General features: G+C 41.8%; 1 protein-coding gene across 1 annotated transcript in view; it reads right to left on the bottom strand.

Moving 5' to 3' along the window:
• Nucleotides 1–210: 210 nt before the first annotated feature.
• AMPH (amphiphysin) overlaps nucleotides 211–19,132 on the bottom strand; it is a 205,970-nt gene continuing 187,048 nt past the window's right edge. The window contains exons 17-20 of the mRNA XM_068972726.1: nucleotides 10,807–11,016; nucleotides 7,771–8,016; nucleotides 4,416–4,517; nucleotides 211–318 (exon numbers count right to left, since the gene is read on the bottom strand). Coding sequence (XP_068828827.1) covers nucleotides 211–318; nucleotides 4,416–4,517; nucleotides 7,771–8,016; nucleotides 10,807–11,016 — 666 coding nt within the window. The remainder of the gene's footprint in view (nucleotides 319–4,415; nucleotides 4,518–7,770; nucleotides 8,017–10,806; nucleotides 11,017–19,132) is intronic.

The raw sequence follows: 19,132 nt of genomic DNA, 5'->3' as shown, positions 1-19,132 counted from the left end.
ACATGGGAACCAGTAAGGACTTTTCCCTTAATTTACTTTTTGCTTTCTCTGACATTTGTTTGCACACATGCTCCACTGAGACAGCCTTCCAAGCTTTGTCTGGTATCGGTCTGTCAATCATTAAGAGTGTCATAGCAAAAGTGAACTCTTCAGGTTTCCACAAAGGTTTAAAAACCCAGTTATCAGGCTCTTTCTACAATATATTTGGCCCTAATCCAGGCGCCGGGTGAAGTTCTCTGGAAAGAGGCCTTTGTAGGTGGCGAGGTCTCTGAACTGAAGCCAGTCCGATTCCTTCACTCCTACCAGCCAGCCTGCATCCTGCAAGACAAAGACAGGGCTTTTAGAGTCCAACTATAGGAATCCCCTTACATATGAACCTTCAGTTTGCAAACTTTTAAAGATGAGAACATGTGTTCCATCAACGTCAGGCATGAGTAAAACTGCAGCTTGCCCTCTGTCTCCTATTGCTGACGATCCTTCAGGTGTGCCATCTCCCACCTCCTCTCTCTCCTGGAGTCAGTAATTCTCTATGCTTGTTCACTCGATGCCAGCACCACTATGCTAGCGGTTGTACTTACTGTACTTTTCAAGGTATCATGCTGTAAGATTTTAAATATTTTCTTTATATTTTGTTTTTTTATGTACTATTTGTGTGAAACGTATTATGAATTTATTACACTACAGTACTCTACAGCCAATTATGTTAGTCGGGCACCTAGGTTAACTTTGTTGGACTTACAAACAACTTGGATTTAATAATGTGCTCTTGGAATGGCACTTGTTTATAGGTAGGGGAATTCTTGTACTGGAAAAATCTACATTGCCAATGATTAATAAAATAATGGGTTTATCGAGTATTGTGGTCCTGTACAAGGATATCACAGTACCTGTAAACTTGTGTGCTGAGCTCAGGGATAAAGTGTGTCCCTAGTAAGTTGTCAGTTTAAGAAAAATATAATAAAATTTGAAATTATTTATTTTATATATATAGTTAATTGAAGCTTAGTGTTGCAGATGGTGACTGCAGTCATGAAATTAAAAGACGCTTGCTTCTTGGAAGAAAAGCTATGACAGACCTAAACAGCATGTTAAAAAGCAGAGACAATACTTTGCCAACAAAGATCCATGTAGTAAAAGTTATGGTTTTTCCAGTAGTCATGTACGGATGTGAGAGTTGGACCATAAAAGAAGGTTGAGCACTGAAGAATTGATGCTTTTGAACTGTGGTGTTGGAGAAGACTCGAGAGTCCCTAGAACTGCAAGGAGATCAAACCAATCAATCCTAAAGGCAATCAATCCGGAATATTTATTGGAGGGACTGATGCTGAAGTGATGCTCCAATACTTTGGCCACCTGATGCAAACAGCCAATTCACTGGAAAAGACTCTGATGCTGGGAAAGACTGAAGGCAGGAGGAGAAAGGGACGGCAGAGGACAAGATGGCTGGATGGCATCACTGACTCAATGGACGTGAGTTTGAGCAAGCTGTGGGAGATGGTGAAGGACAGGGAAGCCTGGCGTGTTTGCAGTCCATGGGGTCACAAAGAGTTGGACACGACTGAGAGGCTGAACAACAACAAATGTTAATAGTATAGGTCTTCTACTTTAGCCTCAACCACTTGCTTGTAAGAAAGAACTCTGTCTACCCACTCACACATGTACCTGAAATAAACCACCATATACAAGACTTAATCAGACACTAACAGCTTGATATCTGTTGCCTGGTATCACTATTGTGTTTGCTGTCACTGTTGTTTTTCGAGTTTATATAAACGACAGAGCAGTTTGATGTCATGACATTTGTGCTGGAAATAGTCATAGTCTTTGTAAATTATTCCTTATAAACATTTGTCATCGTATGGGTGTGCCCTCACAAAAATGAAGACAGTTAGCCACAGACAGTTTAAAGAACCCGTCTGTGCATGGCCACAGGGTATGGTAGATGAAAGGTGAAACTGAGAAACAGAGGCTGACATCTGCCCTCGGCCTTCCGGAGACAAGCAGAGTCTACTTGGGGAAAGCTGAGCTGAAGGAACAATTTCAAACATACAGATCATAGGATGTGAAACCAGTGGCAAATGACTGTCTTTATTATGTTAACCAATACAGGGAAAAGATCCCACTTAAAATGAAGGATAGCCAGATTTCATCGGAACCAATCCCCAGTATAGTTCAAGTACATCAGATAAAATGAGGTCTCATAAAATTAAATAAAAGAGCTGAATACATTTCCTTTGATATAATCTAAGACCATAAATTGATGCTGCTATACAGACAAGAAATATAAGCATTTAGACAGGCCAATTTTTGACGACAGAAAAAAAAGTAACAGAGAAAAAATGATTTGATAAAATAACTGATAATAACCTAGCTGATGAGGAAAAGTGTCCTCTATAAAATTATGATGTTATATATGTGAAGGACAAAGTTATACTTAGAGTAAAAGATGATAACTAAATATTTTCTAAACCTCTGGTAAACATACAAAAGGTCATATTTTCCCCTCAAGTGTCTACATTTGACTTTATTTACAGTGAGTGAAAAATCCGATGAAGCTAAGTGGAGTCATGGGTTTTAAAATAGTTTCAATAAAGGCAAACATAAAGGGCTGGCATAAACCCATAATCAAGATATATTCCAACTCATAGATTTTGAAATGCAACTTATGAAGTGAAGCATCATAGTTAATATCAATCTTTAGCTGAGAAAAATATAGAAAAGTAAATTTTAAATGTTTAAAATATATGGTAGACTGAAGATTTCCAGTTTTGGTTGTGGCAAAATAGCTGGTATCCAACAAACACTATTGCATAGAACACAGCTATATTTATAATTGTCGATACATGTGCATACATAAATGGAACTGTTTTTACATAAAAATGACTGCTACAAAATATGTTTATATATTAGAGGGCTTCCCTGGAGGCTCAGATGGTAAAGAATCTGGCTGTAATGCAGGAGACCTGGGTCTGATCCCTGGGTTGAGAAGGTACCCTGGAGGAGGGCATGGTAACCCACTCCAGTATTCTTGCCTGGAGAATTCTAGTGCAGTCCATAGGTTTGCAGAGAGTTGGACATCAGTCAAGTGACTTAGTACGTATATATATCAAGTATGTGAAGGCATTGAAAATGAACAAAAGCAGGCAGACATGGAAAGTGAACATGTTAGTTGCTCAGCCATGTCTGATTCTTTGCAACCCCGTGGACTGCAGCCCACCTGGCTCCTCTGTCCATGGAATTCTCCAGGCAAGAATACTGGAGTGGGTTGCCATGCCCTTCTCCAGGCAATCTTGCTGACCCAGGGATAGAACTTGGGTCTCCTACATTGCAGGCAGATTCTTTACCATTTCTGAGCCACCAGCGCAGAAATTGGGGAATATTTAACCCCTGAAACCACACTGGGTTAGAGCTGTTAACAAGGTCTTTCCTGAGGGTTAACCTCAGTCTGTGATGCAGGGCATTCAGAGGATAGAGTTTACGGCTGCCAGAGGAGCCGTACTTTTTTGGAGAATATCTTGAAAGAGGAGAGTACAGAGAGGGAACCTCAAATATACAGAAAACTTCTTTCCTGGAATCCTGAGCTGCAACCCAAGCTGTAAATGCATAAGGGCTTCTCTAGGAGCCTGGGGGAAAGGAACGGCAGGAAGGCAACAACAGCTAAGTAGAAATGTCAGCACTGGCAGTGCAGAGGAGGCAGAATTTTAAATTCAGATCCCACAAAGCTAGTGGGCTTGATAATCCTTCAGGATTTCTATTGAAATCCCAAAGGAGAATGTCTAAGAGGTAGAGACAAATCTCAGGACTAAGAACTTAGCCTGAGAGTAAAAAAACTAAAACAAACTTCCATGAATTCAAGGTATTTATCTACTCATTTAAATGCCTGTTAAAAGAAAAAGAAACAATTTTCAGAAGTAGAAGACAGAATTGAGACTCTACAATGCAACATCCACTGTGTCCAGTATAATTTTTTTTTAATTACAGGAAAATATGACCAAAGATAAAAAGCAACAGAAATGTGTCCTGAGATGACCCAGCTTTTGGAATTCACCGTAAGAACTATAAAGCAGCTATTATAAATAGGTTCAAGTACTTAAGCCAAAGTACACTGCTTCCCTGGTGGCTCAGATGTTAAAGAATCCTCCTGCAATGAAGGAGACCCATGTTCGATCCTGGGGTCAGGAAGATCCCCTGAAAAAGGGAATAGCAACCCTCTCCAACACTTGCCTGGAGAATTGTATGGACAGAGGAGACTGGCGGGTTACAGTTCATGGGGCTGCAGAGTCAGACACCGCTGAGCAACTGAGCATTCATGGAGCAACTCAGAAGGTGGAAACATCTTCAGGAAGTCACTGAGCCCACCTGACCCTCAGGAGAAACCAGCAGAGCCCGTGGTACTTTCTGCCCTTATCCTTTACCTGGTCAGCTTCCGAATCTGAGGGCACCACCAACACCACATCACCCCTTTGTAAGGTAAGTTCATCAGAATTTGCTGCCTCGAAATCATGCAGTGTTTCCACCTGCAAAAGATTGTAAAAGAACTGATTCATTTTAGAAAGAAAAAGAGATATAAAACCAAAGTTTTTCAGCCAGATTATCAGCAGGCACTCTTAGAAGCATCTCTAAACTGGATAAAAAAAGATGAAGATATGAGTCAAGCCCCAGATGGCAACCCACTGCAGTACTCTTGCCTGGAAAATCCCATGGACAGAGGAGCCTGGCAGGCTATAGTCCGCGGAGTCTCAAAGAGTCAGATGCGACAGTGACTTCACTTTCTTTTCTTTTTCCAGGGACTCTAACAGGCAGACACTGAGGCCATCTGAATGTATTATATATTTAGTAAAGCAATGCCTTTTTCCTAAGCTAAAATTTAGTGCATTAATTAAATTAATTTCTCATATTTTTGTTAGAGAGCTCTATTTTATTATCACCAATGCTTTGTTACTATTTGTTTATTTTTTAACCTAAAGATGCCTAGTGAAAAGCTCCTCTGTAAAACAATTAATAATTGGGAAAACCATCACTTGTATGTTATATGGAAAGTACTATCTAATTAAACCCTGTGATCAATTTCTTAAATAAACTTCCTTCCCTATCTTACCTTTAAACCATGACAATCTGTTTCCTTTCTCTCTTTTTCTGGTTTTTAATAGAAATATGTCTGACATGTAACATCGTATCATTTAAGGTATACACCATGTTAATTTAATATATTTATATATGGTAACATGATGGCCACCGTAGCAGTATCTGGCACCTGAGTAAGTTACATAATTATCATTTCTTTTTAGTGGCGGGGGTGAGTTCTAGTCTCTTAGCAGTTTTGATGATACTAATACAACCGTGTCATTCACCATAGATTAGACATCTAGGGCTACTTCACTACCAGCTTAAACATCTGTCTCAGTCCACCACTCTTTTCCCCCTTTTTTAAAGAGATTTCCTTAAATTTTGATTACAGAGAATTTTTAAGAAGCAGGAGAGAGTACTGAAATGGATAACTATTTAATCAAGGCTAGTTTTCTCCTATGTCCCTGACCTCTTTCCCAGAGCCAAGACTAAACAACTGGCTTTTAAATTGTATATTTTGTATATAGAAGCATAACATGGAAGAGCTGGAAATGACTGTCTTATTGCCAAATTCATTTTTTTCTGATGAAAACACTGAAGTCCAGATAGTGGGTAAATGCTGTTCCCCAACTCACAGTGTGCAGCTACTGAGCAAAGTCAGGGAGGGTCCCAGCCAGATCTGACCTTGCTTGGCATCCCTGCATCCTTGACTTCATCACAGTGGAGCACTGGCTTAGTGGCCACATGTCTAGTTTTTTCCTCCATATTAATTAATTCATCAATCTATTAAGCCCACCTGTCCCCAATGGAGGTGGCAAGGTAGCAGCTACTTTCTAAGGAGCAAATAGAAGAAAAAGACAATGACTATTCTACTCAATTCCATCCCTACAAACACACACATATTTAATACTTTTTAAAAGACAAAGAGCTGAATTTGGAAATGCCAAGTCAAATATGCTTATTAGTATTCCAACTATAATCTATTAGGTAGGATCATCTACCTTTAAGCTCCTGGCTTAAGCCCGGGTATTAGGCTTAAGTATGGGGATTCCCTTAGACAGTAAAGAATCTGCCTACAGTGTGGGAGATGCAGTTTCGATCCTTAGGAAGGGAAGATCACCTGGAGAAGGGATTGGCTACCCATTCCAGTATTCTTGCCTGGAGAATTCCATGGACAGAGGCGCCTGGTGGGCTAGTCTATGGGGCAACAAAGAGTCGGACATGACTGAGTGACTAACACTTTTATTAAAAAGGTATTTAAACTGGGCTTTTTGGTAAGGACCCTTCCATTGATGAAGACTAAATAGGCATTTGATGGCCTCTCTGAGAAAAACTTTCCCTCCATCATTTGTTTCCTTATCATGCTGCTGCTGCTAAGTCGCTTCAGTCGTGTCCAACTCTGTGTGACCCCACAGACAGCAGCCCACCAGGCTCCGCTGTCCCTGGGATTCTCCAGGCAAGAACACTGGAGTGGGTTGCCATTTCCTTCTCCAATGCATGAAAGTGAACAGGGAAAGTGAAGTCGCTCAGTCATGTCCGACTCTTCGTGACCCCATGGACTGAAACCCAACAGGCTCTTCCGTCTGTGAGATTTTCCAGGCAAGAGTACTGGAGTTGGGTGCCATTGCCTTCTCCCATATCTGAATAGTTTACAACAAAAGAGCAAAGAACATAAAATAAAGAATAGCCTGTTTAATAAATGGTACAGCAGAAACATGCCACATGCAGGTAGGGTGCCATTGCCTTCTCCCTTCCTTATCATAGAAGCCAATTAACATATTTATTCACTTTTAAAATATTTATGGACTCCTTTTTTTGTGCCATGCAATTGCAGCAAGGTGTTTCCTGCCCTCCAGCAAGAAGCAGATAAGCACACGGATGATTTCAAGCCCTAGGCTCTAGGGGGAGCTCAAGGGGGCACTTGGGGTGGAAAAAATCACCCCACTCACTACCAAGGGGCATATCATTTACCTTGCGGCCGAACTTTCTTTAATTACCAGTTGTTAAAATATAGAAGACATGACTGTGCTTCTTGCAGCCCAGCAGCATGGAAATCTTACCATGTTATAATGCGATGTGAGGATGAAGGCAAAAGCAATACAGTAACAAAAACAATAAATATATATGGCAAAAAGAATAAACCAGACAACCAAGTCTGCACAAAAGGGCTTCAAAGCAAAGGAAAGACAAACAGTCACCAGATTAAAAAGTAAGAAATGTCAAGGGACCGGAAACACATTTCTCCTTTTTAAACGAGACTCAGCTTTAACTGAAGCAAAATTGTAAAGCAGATCATAGAGAACTGAAAACATATTTAACAGTCAGTGCGGCATGTGGCATCCGAAGCGTATCCGTTTGTGTAGACAAGACCACCAAATTTACAAGCTTTGAAACTGAACAATGAACTTTGTGTGCCAAGTTGCTTCAGTCCTGTCCAACTCTTTACGACCCTCTGGACTGCAGCCTGGCAGGCTCCTCTGTCCATGGGATGTCCCAGGCAAGAATACTGCAGTGGCTTGCCAGTTCCTTCTCCAAAACAATGAACTGTGGTTAACTGCAAATCAAACTGAAACAGAGTCCTCAAGTAAGACAAGACTAAATTTAATTACACTGTGTTCTCCATCAAAGGTGACAGATTTTACTACTGTATTTTCCTGACACTGAATAAAGTAAGAAAAAAAAGAGCAAAATAAAAGTTAGAACCTTGTAGAGGAAGCCAGGAGGCACTTCCTGGAAGGCCTCGCTTGCAGAGGGAGCGGAAGGTGCAGGCTGGGAGGCTCTGGCCGCCTTCTGCTCCTCCGAGGCCAGCTCTGGCATCTCACTGGTGGGGCCCGGAAGAGCCGTGTCATCAGCCACCTCCTTGTACTCTGCATCCACGGTTCCTTCATGTTCTCCCTCCCCTTCGTTGTTGGAGGCGGGCTGTATGACAACAGAAGGGATGACCTTCTCCTGGGGGGAGAAAAATACGGTGGTGTGGGCAAGGGCTGGGAAAGAAGGCTTCTGTACTCTCCAGGAGTTTCCTCTAGCCCATCCCACCCAAGTGGTTCCACTTTGCCCACGTCTCCCATCCAGCTAAACGTCTGCCCTTCACCCAACTTCTTGGTCTCAAATCCTTCCGCCTGGCAAAACATTCTTCCCAACAGGGCCTCCTTTTTCTGTCTCCTGAGACAGAAACCTTTAGTGGGACCAATTTGTGGATCCTTGAACAACCAGGCAGTTAGGCAAGACAGGTTTCTCAGGAAGTGGGGAAGTGGACTAGCAGATTTTCGGGAGAGAGGTTAATCGTGATGGGAGGAGGGGTATAATCCTGACAGGGAATGTAGCTAGACTCTGAAGATGCTCTCCTTTTCACAGTGGTCCATTCTTGTGCCACTGAATAGTAACCCTCACTTGAAACTGACATTTAACCACCTGTGATTGCTTTTCTCCTGGAAACCCTATTGTTAGTAAAGATCTGGCCCCTGTTTGGAGATGTCCTTTGCTTGCTGGTTATCATCAGAGCTCACACTGCAATGATAACTTGAGTGATGACAATTCCCACCAACTGCTCTAAGTACTGTGCTATCTAGGGGAAAAGCAGAATCAAAGGATCAAGACCTGTTTTATTCTTTAACAAAGATGAGCAGGGAAGGGAATTTCACTAGCATATTGGAAGCCTGGAGATCAAGTTCTATATATCCTCAGATATCAGTGAACATAAATAGGCACCTCCATTCTTCAATTTGGGGAAAATAATACATTCTCTCAATAAGCATATCATCATACATACAGAAATATGCCTGGCACTGTGACAAGACAATCTATGGAAAAATATAGAATATACTTTTGAGTTATTTCTCTAAGTAGTACCGCTGCCAGCTGTTTGAACAGGATCATGTAGGTTCAAGCATTAAGGAACTCTGGAAAGATTTCTGGAAATTTACTATAAGTGAAATAATCAGGAAAAAGCAAAACCTCACATTAAACCAACTCTTCAATATTTCTACTTAGAATTCAAAGGAGCAAGAACATGGGGTTTAGAAGAGCCGTCCTTGCTGTGGCCTCTGGGTCTGAGGCCTCACATTAGGAGTATCTGTACTTATTGCCTTCATGTTTCTGGGGTAACCCCAACTTCATGTCATATTAATGACCCATTACCCAACATAGGGATGGACTTTTGGTAAAAGGAGCCTAATGGAGAGTTTAAGGCACTCTAATATGCCAAAGCCTTTGACTGTGTGGATCACAATAAACTGTGGAAAATTCTTCAATAGATGGGAATACCAGACCACCTGACCTGCCTCTTGAGAAACCTGTATGCAGGTCAGGAAGCAACAGTTAGAACTTGACATGGAACAACAGATGGGTTCCAAATAGGAAAAGGAGTACGTCAAGGCTGTATATCGTCACCCTGCTTATTCAACTTATATGCAGAGTATATCATGAGAAACGCTGGGCTGGAGGAAGCACAAGCTGGAATCAAGATTGCCAGGAGAAATATCAATAACTGCAGATATGCAGATGACATCACCTTTATGGCAGAAAATGAAGAACAGCTAAAGAGCCTCTTGATGAAAGTGAAAGAGGAGAGTGAAAAAGTTGGCTTAAAGCTCAACATTCAGAAAACGAAGATCATGGCATCAGGTCCCATCACTTCATGGCAAATACATGGGGAAACAGTGGAAACAGTGACTTTATTTTTCTGGGCTCCAAAATCACTGCAGATGGTGACTGCAGCCATGAAATTAAAAGACACTTACTCCTTGGAAGGAAAGTTATGACCAACCTAGACAGCATATTAAAGAGCAGAGACATTACTTTGCCAACAAAGATCCATCTAGTTAAAGCTATGATTTTTCCAGTGGTCATGTATGGATGTGAGAGTTGTACTATAAAGAAAGCTGAGTACCAAAGAATTGATGCTTTTGAACTGTGGTGTTGGAGAAGATTCTTGAGAGTCCCTTGGACTGCAAGGAGATCAAACCAGTCCATGCTAAAGAAAATCAGTCCTGAATGTTCATTGGAAGGACTGATGCTGAAGCTGAAACTCCAATATTCTGGCCACCTGATGTGAAGAGCTGACTCATTTGAAAAGACCCTGATGCTGGGAAAGATTTAAGGCAGGAGGAGAAGGGGATGACAGAGAATGAGATGGTTGGATAGCATCACCGACTCAATGGACATGAGTTTGATGTCCAAGCTCTGGGAGCTGGTGATGAACAGGGAGGCCTGGCATGATGCGGTCCATGGGGTTGCAAAGCATCAGACACAACTGAGCGACTGAACTGAACTGAATAATAAAGAGTAATAATAGTAATATGACTTAACTACTAATACTGGCTTCCCACTATGTGCTTGGCACCCAGCTGAGGACTCTGGCTATTATCTCACCTAATCCACCCAACAAGCCTATTGTTCTATCAAATTCTCTTCCTCCTCCCTCCCACCATTCACATCCTTTTCCTCATCTGTGCTTCATTCTTTTTCTCCATCACTTAATACCATGGTTTTCCTTGCCCCTATCTGTGCTTAAGCCCAGTCCACCAGAGCAAGGGGAGCCATGTGGAGCTTCATGATGCTGATACAGGAGAATGCGGAGATCACTTTTTCTGAGAATCAAATATGTCGTTTTGGTGGAGTGGGAGCCACAAAATGGCTACATACCATCCATTACTCCACCTCCAAAAGAGGTATCACCATCAGCCGGCAGAGGTTCCAGTGGCCACATCTCCCTGAAACTCTGTTTACTAGGACATGTACCTGAGTGGCCGCTGCTTCTGCTTCTTCCAGTTGAGATCTGTCACCATCCATGGCCTCTGTGGCTTCGGTGTCAGTCTTGGCCTCCTCTAAACTTGCTCCTGCTCCAGCGGGAAGAGCTGCCTTCTCTGTCTCTGCTTCCTCCACCGGGACTCCCTCGGCTGCCGGCACCAAGGTCCCAGCCGTCACATCAGCCTCCGGTCCAGGGATGATCTGTAAACCAAACAGGCCTCAGTAAGAGTCAGACTCAGCCCTGTCATGTCTCCCCCCTCTTCTGAGGCCATCAGACTTCAGGCTTTCTTTGTCATGTCCCAAAGCCCAGTATTCAGGTACAGCAGAGTCTGCCATCTGCTCCAAGGTCTGACTCCTCTGCCTCCTGGGCCCCCAGTGATGCTACATTCCTCAGCTTTCCTTGCAGGTGGGTGTAGCAAATGGAATGTGAATGGGAGCGACACTTGCCACTTTTGAAACACGGCTTTTAAGGTGTGCACAGTCCCCTCCACAAGCTCTTTCTAATCCTTGTTGGCTGAAAGAAGATGACAGCAATATTGCAAAGGATATCTGAGTGACAAAAATGGAAGGGGCCCAAGCCCAGTACTACCTGGACCACAGAAGAAAGCCACTGACAAGCACCCTTATCACACAGTCAGAATTTTATAAACTGCATTTAAAAATATAAACTTTCAAAGCTGCATGGAGAAGGTCCCGTAAGCCAAATTACATTCATTTAAAAAAATAATTAGCAAGTTTCTCAAGAGACCTCTTGAGAATGAAGGGAGAATCATTTTTGTCATCAAATATATATGATAATTCAAATTAAATCAGATTTAGGTTCCTTTACTAGGAAACACAAAATAGAAAAAAATGAGAATCTTGTTTCTAAGGTTGGAATGTAGTCAGAAGAGCTTTAGGTAGTATGTAAAACTTGGAATAATGAAATAAAGTACAATCAGAAATTTTAGTTTTGAACAGATTGGCTATGGAGTCCAAGTCTTTACAAGACTCTCATATCAGTTTGCAGACTTGATTTGAGAGATTCAAATCAGAAAGACTGAGAAAAAGGAGCACTGTAGATTGATTGTATATAATACACTCAGGAAGCATCTTTCAAAAACTGATCTTGCTAGCTGATGTGATTAGCATTAATCATTCTTTTCCCTTATTGAATAAACTCTACCCAGTTTGTCCTATTAAGTTAGGAAAGCTTTCATGATGCAGAAACTTTAACTGTTGAACCCAGAATACTGAACAGGGCAATAGACAGAATATTCCAGTATTTTCAGAATACTGAAAAGGGCAACGACAGTGCCTGCTGAACAGGCCTCAGAAATGGGAAACGGCGATCCTGAGCCACACACCTATGGTCATAGCGGGGCATTTAAAAAACCTCCTTCTGACTCAGAAGTACCTTTATTTATAAAAATAACCCATTGCAATATACACCCTGTGTGTGTGTGTGCGTGTGTGTGTGTCAGTCACTCAGTTGTGTCAGACTCTTCGCGACTCCATGGACTGTAACCCCACCAGGCTCCTCGGTCCATGGGATTCTCCAGGCAAGAATACTGGAGTGGGATGCCATTCTCCTCTCCAAATATACAGCCTACTAAATAGAAAATAGATAACCAACAAGGACCTACTGTATAGCACAGAACTATACTCAATATCTTGTAATAATCTAGAAGGGAAAAGAATCTGAAAGAGAATATATATATATATATATAACTGAATCACTTTGCTCTACACCTGAAACTAACACTATCGTGAACCAACCACACTGTAGTTAAAAAAAAAAACAAAAATAACTAATATAAAATTAACCTGTTGCTGAATATATTTTCTACAACATTTTACTTTAGAAATGAAAAATAATGCTAGCAGTGTAGTATTTGTTATATGGACAAGTATCACTCATATTCTTAGAAGCTATTTCCTTCTCTTAGGAGAAAATCCCATGGACGGAGGAGCCTGGAAGGCTGCAGTCCATGGAGTCGCTGAGGGTCGGACACGACTGAGCGATTTCACTTTCCACTTTCATGCATTAGAGAAGGAAATGGCAACCCACTCCAGTGTTCTTGCCTGGAGAATCCCAGAGAAGAGGGAGCCTGGTGGGCTGCCGTCTATGGGGTCGCACAGAGTCGGACATGACTGAAGTGACTTAGCAGCAGCAGCAGGAGAATTTCCGATTATCAGAATTTGATATCCTATTATCTCCACAAAGTATGCAATGATTTAAAACACAGTCACTGGCCATGACATAGAATGTAGTTTTTTTCCCTACTCTGTCATTAAGTACATGAGTTCAGAAAAACAACCCTTTTACATGATACTTATTTCAGGTTCATTATAAGCACTGATAATTACTTAGGTGGGGTATGAGGTACAGGGGGATTTATATTTAGGAGAATGACTGAAAGCTCCCATAATAAAAGGTTAACTTAAAAATTTAAAAGAATTATATCTCTTGTTTTACATAAACATAGATCTTTTATATATGTTATTGTTGCCACTGTTAAAAGAGTAATGCTCAGAATATAACTTAGGAGGCCATCTTAATTTCAAGAAGAGTGATAAACAAGGGCTCTTAGCTTTGCTGTTGGGGAAACCAACAAGCTCTCTCCAGGATCCTAAGAAACTACACATAAACTATACATAAACACACTGTGTATACAATGGACTTAGGAGTTCAAATGTAGAAAGCAAGTTGTGTTGTCCTCATTCTAAGTTATATACACTTTCCATCTGTCTGAAAAAAAGTCACACCTATGGAGTGATCACCCCCCTGGTTTCAACAGTTTTGGGCCAGACAGACTCTGTATCACGCAGACAGCATGGGTAAGCTGAGTGGTGACTACTACCATACACACACACAGACGTTCTATTACAGATCAGAAAACAGACATTAGGTTACATGACAGACTGCTCCCCCAAGTGATTACACATAAAACCTTCCTTAAATACATGTTCCAAACACATACTATTAGTAACTGCATTTTACTCTCAAGTGAATCGATGTATCTCCTGAAGAGAATAGATTTCTGTCAAGTATGGACTGGGGTGGCCAAAAGTAATCTTTTAACTCTACACAAATAAGATTTTACTAATGAGTTCCTGATTTATCTCTACAGCTGTATATAACTATCTGATCTTACTAGTGCAGGATATACCTTTCCTTTGCTAATAATTTTAACAAGCATCCTCATCGACTGGATCTGAGAGGGTGGCTGCAGTGACGCCGGCCACCAGCAGGTGGAGACCAAGGGTTCTGTTTGCCTGCTCTGATACTCTGACCTCAAAAGAGCAAAGCTCAAATGTGTCACCAATTTACCTGACCCCTGTCACAAAAAGGGGCATATAGAAAATCGTTGATAAGAATGATGGAAAATAAACATCACCTAAATACTAAAAGTAACAATGATAATAAAGACAATGTCACCAATTTACCTGACCCCTGTCACAAAAAAGAGCATATAGAAAATCGTTGATAAGAATGATAGAAAATAAAAATCACCTAAATACTAAAAGTAACGCTGATAATAAAGACAAGGTGCCAAGGAAACGGCACTTTGGCTGCAGAGCATGCATGTGCTGTCACCTGTCAACTCTGACTCTTTGTGACCCCATGGACTTCAGCCCACCAGGCTCCTCTGCCCATGGGAGAATCCCTCCTCCATGCCCTCCTCCAGGAGATCTTCACAACCCAGGAATCAAACCAATGTCTCTTAAGTCTCCTGCATTAGCAGGCAGGTTCTTTACCACTAGCGCTACCAGGGAAGCTCTTGACTATACAGAGGAGAAGTAAAACACTTTGAGTGACCTACTTTAAAAAGGGAAGAAACGATCACTCTTCCAGCCTTCTCTGAGTCCATTAGAAATGAATTTCTATTTCCCTAGCTGAAATTAATATTCTGATTTTAGAAACCTTAAGAACATTACAGGGTTTCCCTGGTGGCTCTAATGGTAAAGAATCCTCCTGCAATGTGGGAGACCTGGGCTCGATCTCTGGGTTGGGCAGATTCCCTGGAATAGGGCATGGCAACCCACTCCTGTTCTTGCCTGGAGAATCCCCATGGACAGAGGAGCCTGGCAGGATACAGTCCATGGGGTTGCAAAGAGTCAAACATGACTGAGCGACTAAGCACAGCACAGCACTGGTGACTCAGCGGTAAAGAATCTGCCAGTAATGCAGGAGACTTGGGTGTGATCCCTGGGTCAGGAAGATTGCCGGGAGGAGGGCATGGCAACCCAGTCTAGTATTCTTGCCTGGAGAATTCCATGGACAGAGAAGCCTGGCGGGCTACAGTCCATAGGGTTGAAAAGAGCCTGACACAACTGAAGTGACTGAGCATGCATACATGCAGGAACATTACAAAAAGAGAGCACTGCCTCTACCTGTATTCCCTTGCATCTTTCTGCCTCTGTCCGACACTGCTCCGAAAATCAAGGATCCTCTGATCCTCACCTTATGTCTGGAATCTGCCCCATAGTTTCTGCTCTTACCAAAATATTTCCAGTGCCTATTTACTGGCAGCAATAATAGATAACACAAAGATACAGTGGAAATAGAATCCATTTGCTCAGATTCAGTGTTTGCTCCAGATAAATCAAGAACAGATTAAAAAGGTTTTCAGGGGGAGTTATCCCTCTTTTATGATTATTTTTATGCATTCCAATTTGTTAGCTAATATAGTTTTAGACTCTAAATTTAGTCTTTTCTAGACTCTGCTTGCTATCACAGATGTTATACCTGCAACCACAGTGACTAATGACTGCTACTGGATATTTTTTAAGTGCTTTTTTGTTGTTGTTGCTGCTGTTGTTTTTAAGGGAGACCAGAGGGCTGAAACTACTGAAAGTATTTCAAGCCTTTGATATTCAACATTATCAAATTTTTTTCTCTTTACATTTTAAGAGAAACACTAGTACCTTTTCTGCTGCCAAAATTATACTACCTTGGTATACTATCTTGGTTGGCCTAATCGATTTTTGGTGGAAAACATCCAATGCAAAAACAGGTTAAAATTCGTTCTCCCTGTCTGCGGGTTGTTTACTGTATCCACAAGGTCTGTGCAGGACAAGCACCCTATAAACAATTTGCACATTAATCACAGAAGTCACAGAGACCCACATGGGACCTTCTCTGAGGTTAGCATTTCTCAGTTTACCATACTGTACAGATCTTACTGCCTTTTTATCGTCTGCGTCAACAATCCTCTTGGTGGAAAGCTATATGTATTGGTATTCGTGACAGTCTTTTCAAATACCTACTGGCCTTAGTGAAATTTTCTGGAAGTAGAGTGACATGAATGCAATGTAACAATGGTACCCGTATCCTGCAAAGCACGGGAGCACCAGGGGTGACAGAAACCAGCCAGGCCCTCTGGCTGCGGGTGCCCTTCTTAGAAGCAGATCAACAAGGATGAGAATAGAGACAAGTAAGAGCCCTGATCGGCTGCAGAGGAATTTGTAATCTGTGGGCTTTGTGTAATTTATTATTTATTCACTGTTTTCTTGTCAATATTTGCTCTGAACAATGCCTGAAATATATTTCTTAATGATAAGTAAAGAATGTAAGAAATATATATACTTTTTATTTGATTACACTAAAATCAGAGAGTAGCCATCTTCCTGACATTTGCTCTCGGCAGAGCCTCTGACAGTTTCAGTATATGCACATTCTGCAGCCTGTGGGGGAAACTGACATTTACTGAGACTCTACAGTTTTCCAGGCACCATCCCAGGTGTTTTACATCTATCATATATTATTCGTCCAACAGCCCTATTAGATATAGTCCCACTTTCTACACAAATCAACTCATACTTAAGAGCTGAAGTAACTCAAGAAGTCAGTAAACTAGGATTGGGACAATCTGATTCTAAATTTTGTGTTTCTTCACACCAACCAGCACTCAAGTAGACAATGCACCTCTCAAATTAGAGTTTCACTGTGATGCCAAGACCTGGCGCCTCCACAGACCCATGACTTCCTACTGTCAACTGCAAACAAGCAATGTTTGCTGAAGAATTTGAGTGTGCTCTTACAGCCAGTGCATTCACTTACACTCTAGGAATGCTGTCTTTAAGATGAGATCTGGGGGTGTGGGGTGGCAGAGAGGTCCAAGGCAGGGGGATGGGGAGTACATTTCTGCTGTACAATCATTTCAATGTACAGCAGAAACCAATATAACATTGTAAAGCCATTATACTCCATTAAAAAATAAGTGAAATGAACAAAAAGATGAGATTCATAGCTTCAAAATCTATTTGCAGACATGATCTGGGTACCTAAGCAACCATGTCATGAAACCCCTCATATCTGATACAAATCATATGGTAAAAAGCTATTGAGAAGAGGTTGGTTAGGTAGAATTTCTCATCATTATTTTTGCCAATATTCCTGAAAATTCTATTGTTTAGAAATACATGGACAGAATGAGAAAGTGGAAAAGAAGATCATCCTGGTTTTTTCCAGTGCACTGCAGAATTATAACTGAAAACACACAGAAACGGGGCACTTGGGCAGTCTTAGCTATGTTCACAAGTTAAACATTGATTTGATTCCAAAGCTGGAAGGATCAGAGGGCTCATCTAGGAAAGGCGGATTATCTTCACAAACAAAAGTAAATACTGTGCATTGCACATTCACAGATGGGGATATGAGCAGGTACAGTAAGCCCCCTACATGCCCTGTGTTCTCATTTGACAAGTGAGGAAATATGATGGTGGGTGAGTAGCCCTGGAGATGGAGCTAGAGACTCAGGTTTTAGTTCTGACTCTCCCACTGATAAACACTAGAGCTGGAGTGACCCCTGAGTCCCTCTGGGAAGTAAAAAAGGGAGATGGATCCCACAGTGTGGATCCTGGCTGCAGGCTGCCCTTGCCTTCTTCTGGATCCAACCTGAGCTCTTGACTTGTCTGAAAATACAAGCGTGTTATGAAAATACAGGATTTCCTTCAGGATCCATCTGAAAGAAAAGCTTAAGAGGCAACTGGAGAAGAGAAAATCCCTGTCCTAACACAGAGCCTGGTGGAGAGTACCCCTTTTCACATAAACTACACTTAGAAAACAGCAGTGACTTTCCTGATAGTCCAGTAGTTAAGACTCTGTGCTCCAGTGCAGGGAGCCCAGGATCAATCCCTGGTCAGGAAACTAGATCCCACATACTACAACTTAAAGAGTTTGCATGCTGCAACTAAGACTTGGCTCAGTCAAATAAATACTAAAAAGTAACCCAAAAAACAAAATGGCAGGTGACAATTTCCCTTCAGTACAACTGTGGCGTGGCATGAGCTCTCCCAGGGAACACCTCACCACCACTGGTGTTCCCTTCCTTTGTAGTACCTGGTATTACTAACTTCGTTTGCTACTCTCTGCATTTTCTTTCTGGGCTGCCCTGTTGGCTCAGATGGTAAAGAATCTGCCTGCAATGCAAGAGACCCAGGTTCAATCCTGGTTTGGGAAGATTCCCTGGAGAAGGGAATGACAATACACTTGAGTATTCTTGCCTGGAGAAATCCATGATAGAGGAGCCTGGAGGGTGTCAGTCCACGAGATAGCAAAGAGTCAGACATGACTGAGTGATTAACACTTTCACGTTTTCTTTCTAATAAAGGAATTTCATGGTTTGCCCCCTTCCCCGACCTTCATCTTAATCATCCTTTTCAATCTACTCTCCTAGTATGGCCTGCAGTCCCATCATAAACCTTCAGCAGCCTGGTCCCAGTGCAACTCATCTGCTGGCAGAGGGGTTGCCATGGCAACATCTGTCCGATTTAGCTCTATACTTTCTTTATAAATTACAATCTCCTGATGAAATACCAAAGTTAATGAATTTGGGGTTAATTTGGCCTTTAAGGTCATTGTGGACTATCCAATAATAGTACATATTAAAACAAAGTTTTAATTAGAGATTATTTGCAATCTCTTCTTTGGGAGAAATGGATAGGAAAAGTGGATTTATCTTTACAAGCAAAGGTAAATATTGTGTGTTGCACACTGTCAGAGGTTTTGATGTGATCAAGTATTAGTTTCAGAAGTAGCCACAAAACACAGCCTCAGTGGGAACTGCAAAGAGCTTATTTAAGGCAAATGCCTTTACTACACAATAAACATTTCACTCTGCCTGGCTATGGTGTCTTTGAGCATTTGCTGCCACTGCTCAAATTGCCTTCTTGTGAGTAGGTCCAGGCTCAGGTTGGCAGAAAGCTGAGGCAGGGCTACCAGGCACACCCAGAGTCGAGACCAAAAAATGGAGATCTGCCAATCACCTATATATCACCATGCTTAAAACTCCCAACCCTGGCCCTGCCAGAACCATGGGCACCTCCCTGG

Source organism: Capricornis sumatraensis, chromosome 5 (genome assembly GCF_032405125.1).
Source record: "Capricornis sumatraensis isolate serow.1 chromosome 5, serow.2, whole genome shotgun sequence".
NCBI classification, from domain to species: Eukaryota; Metazoa; Chordata; class Mammalia; order Artiodactyla; family Bovidae; genus Capricornis; species Capricornis sumatraensis.
The sequence above is the reverse complement of the archived record's forward strand: the minus strand, read 5'-3'. Positions and strand labels throughout refer to the sequence as shown.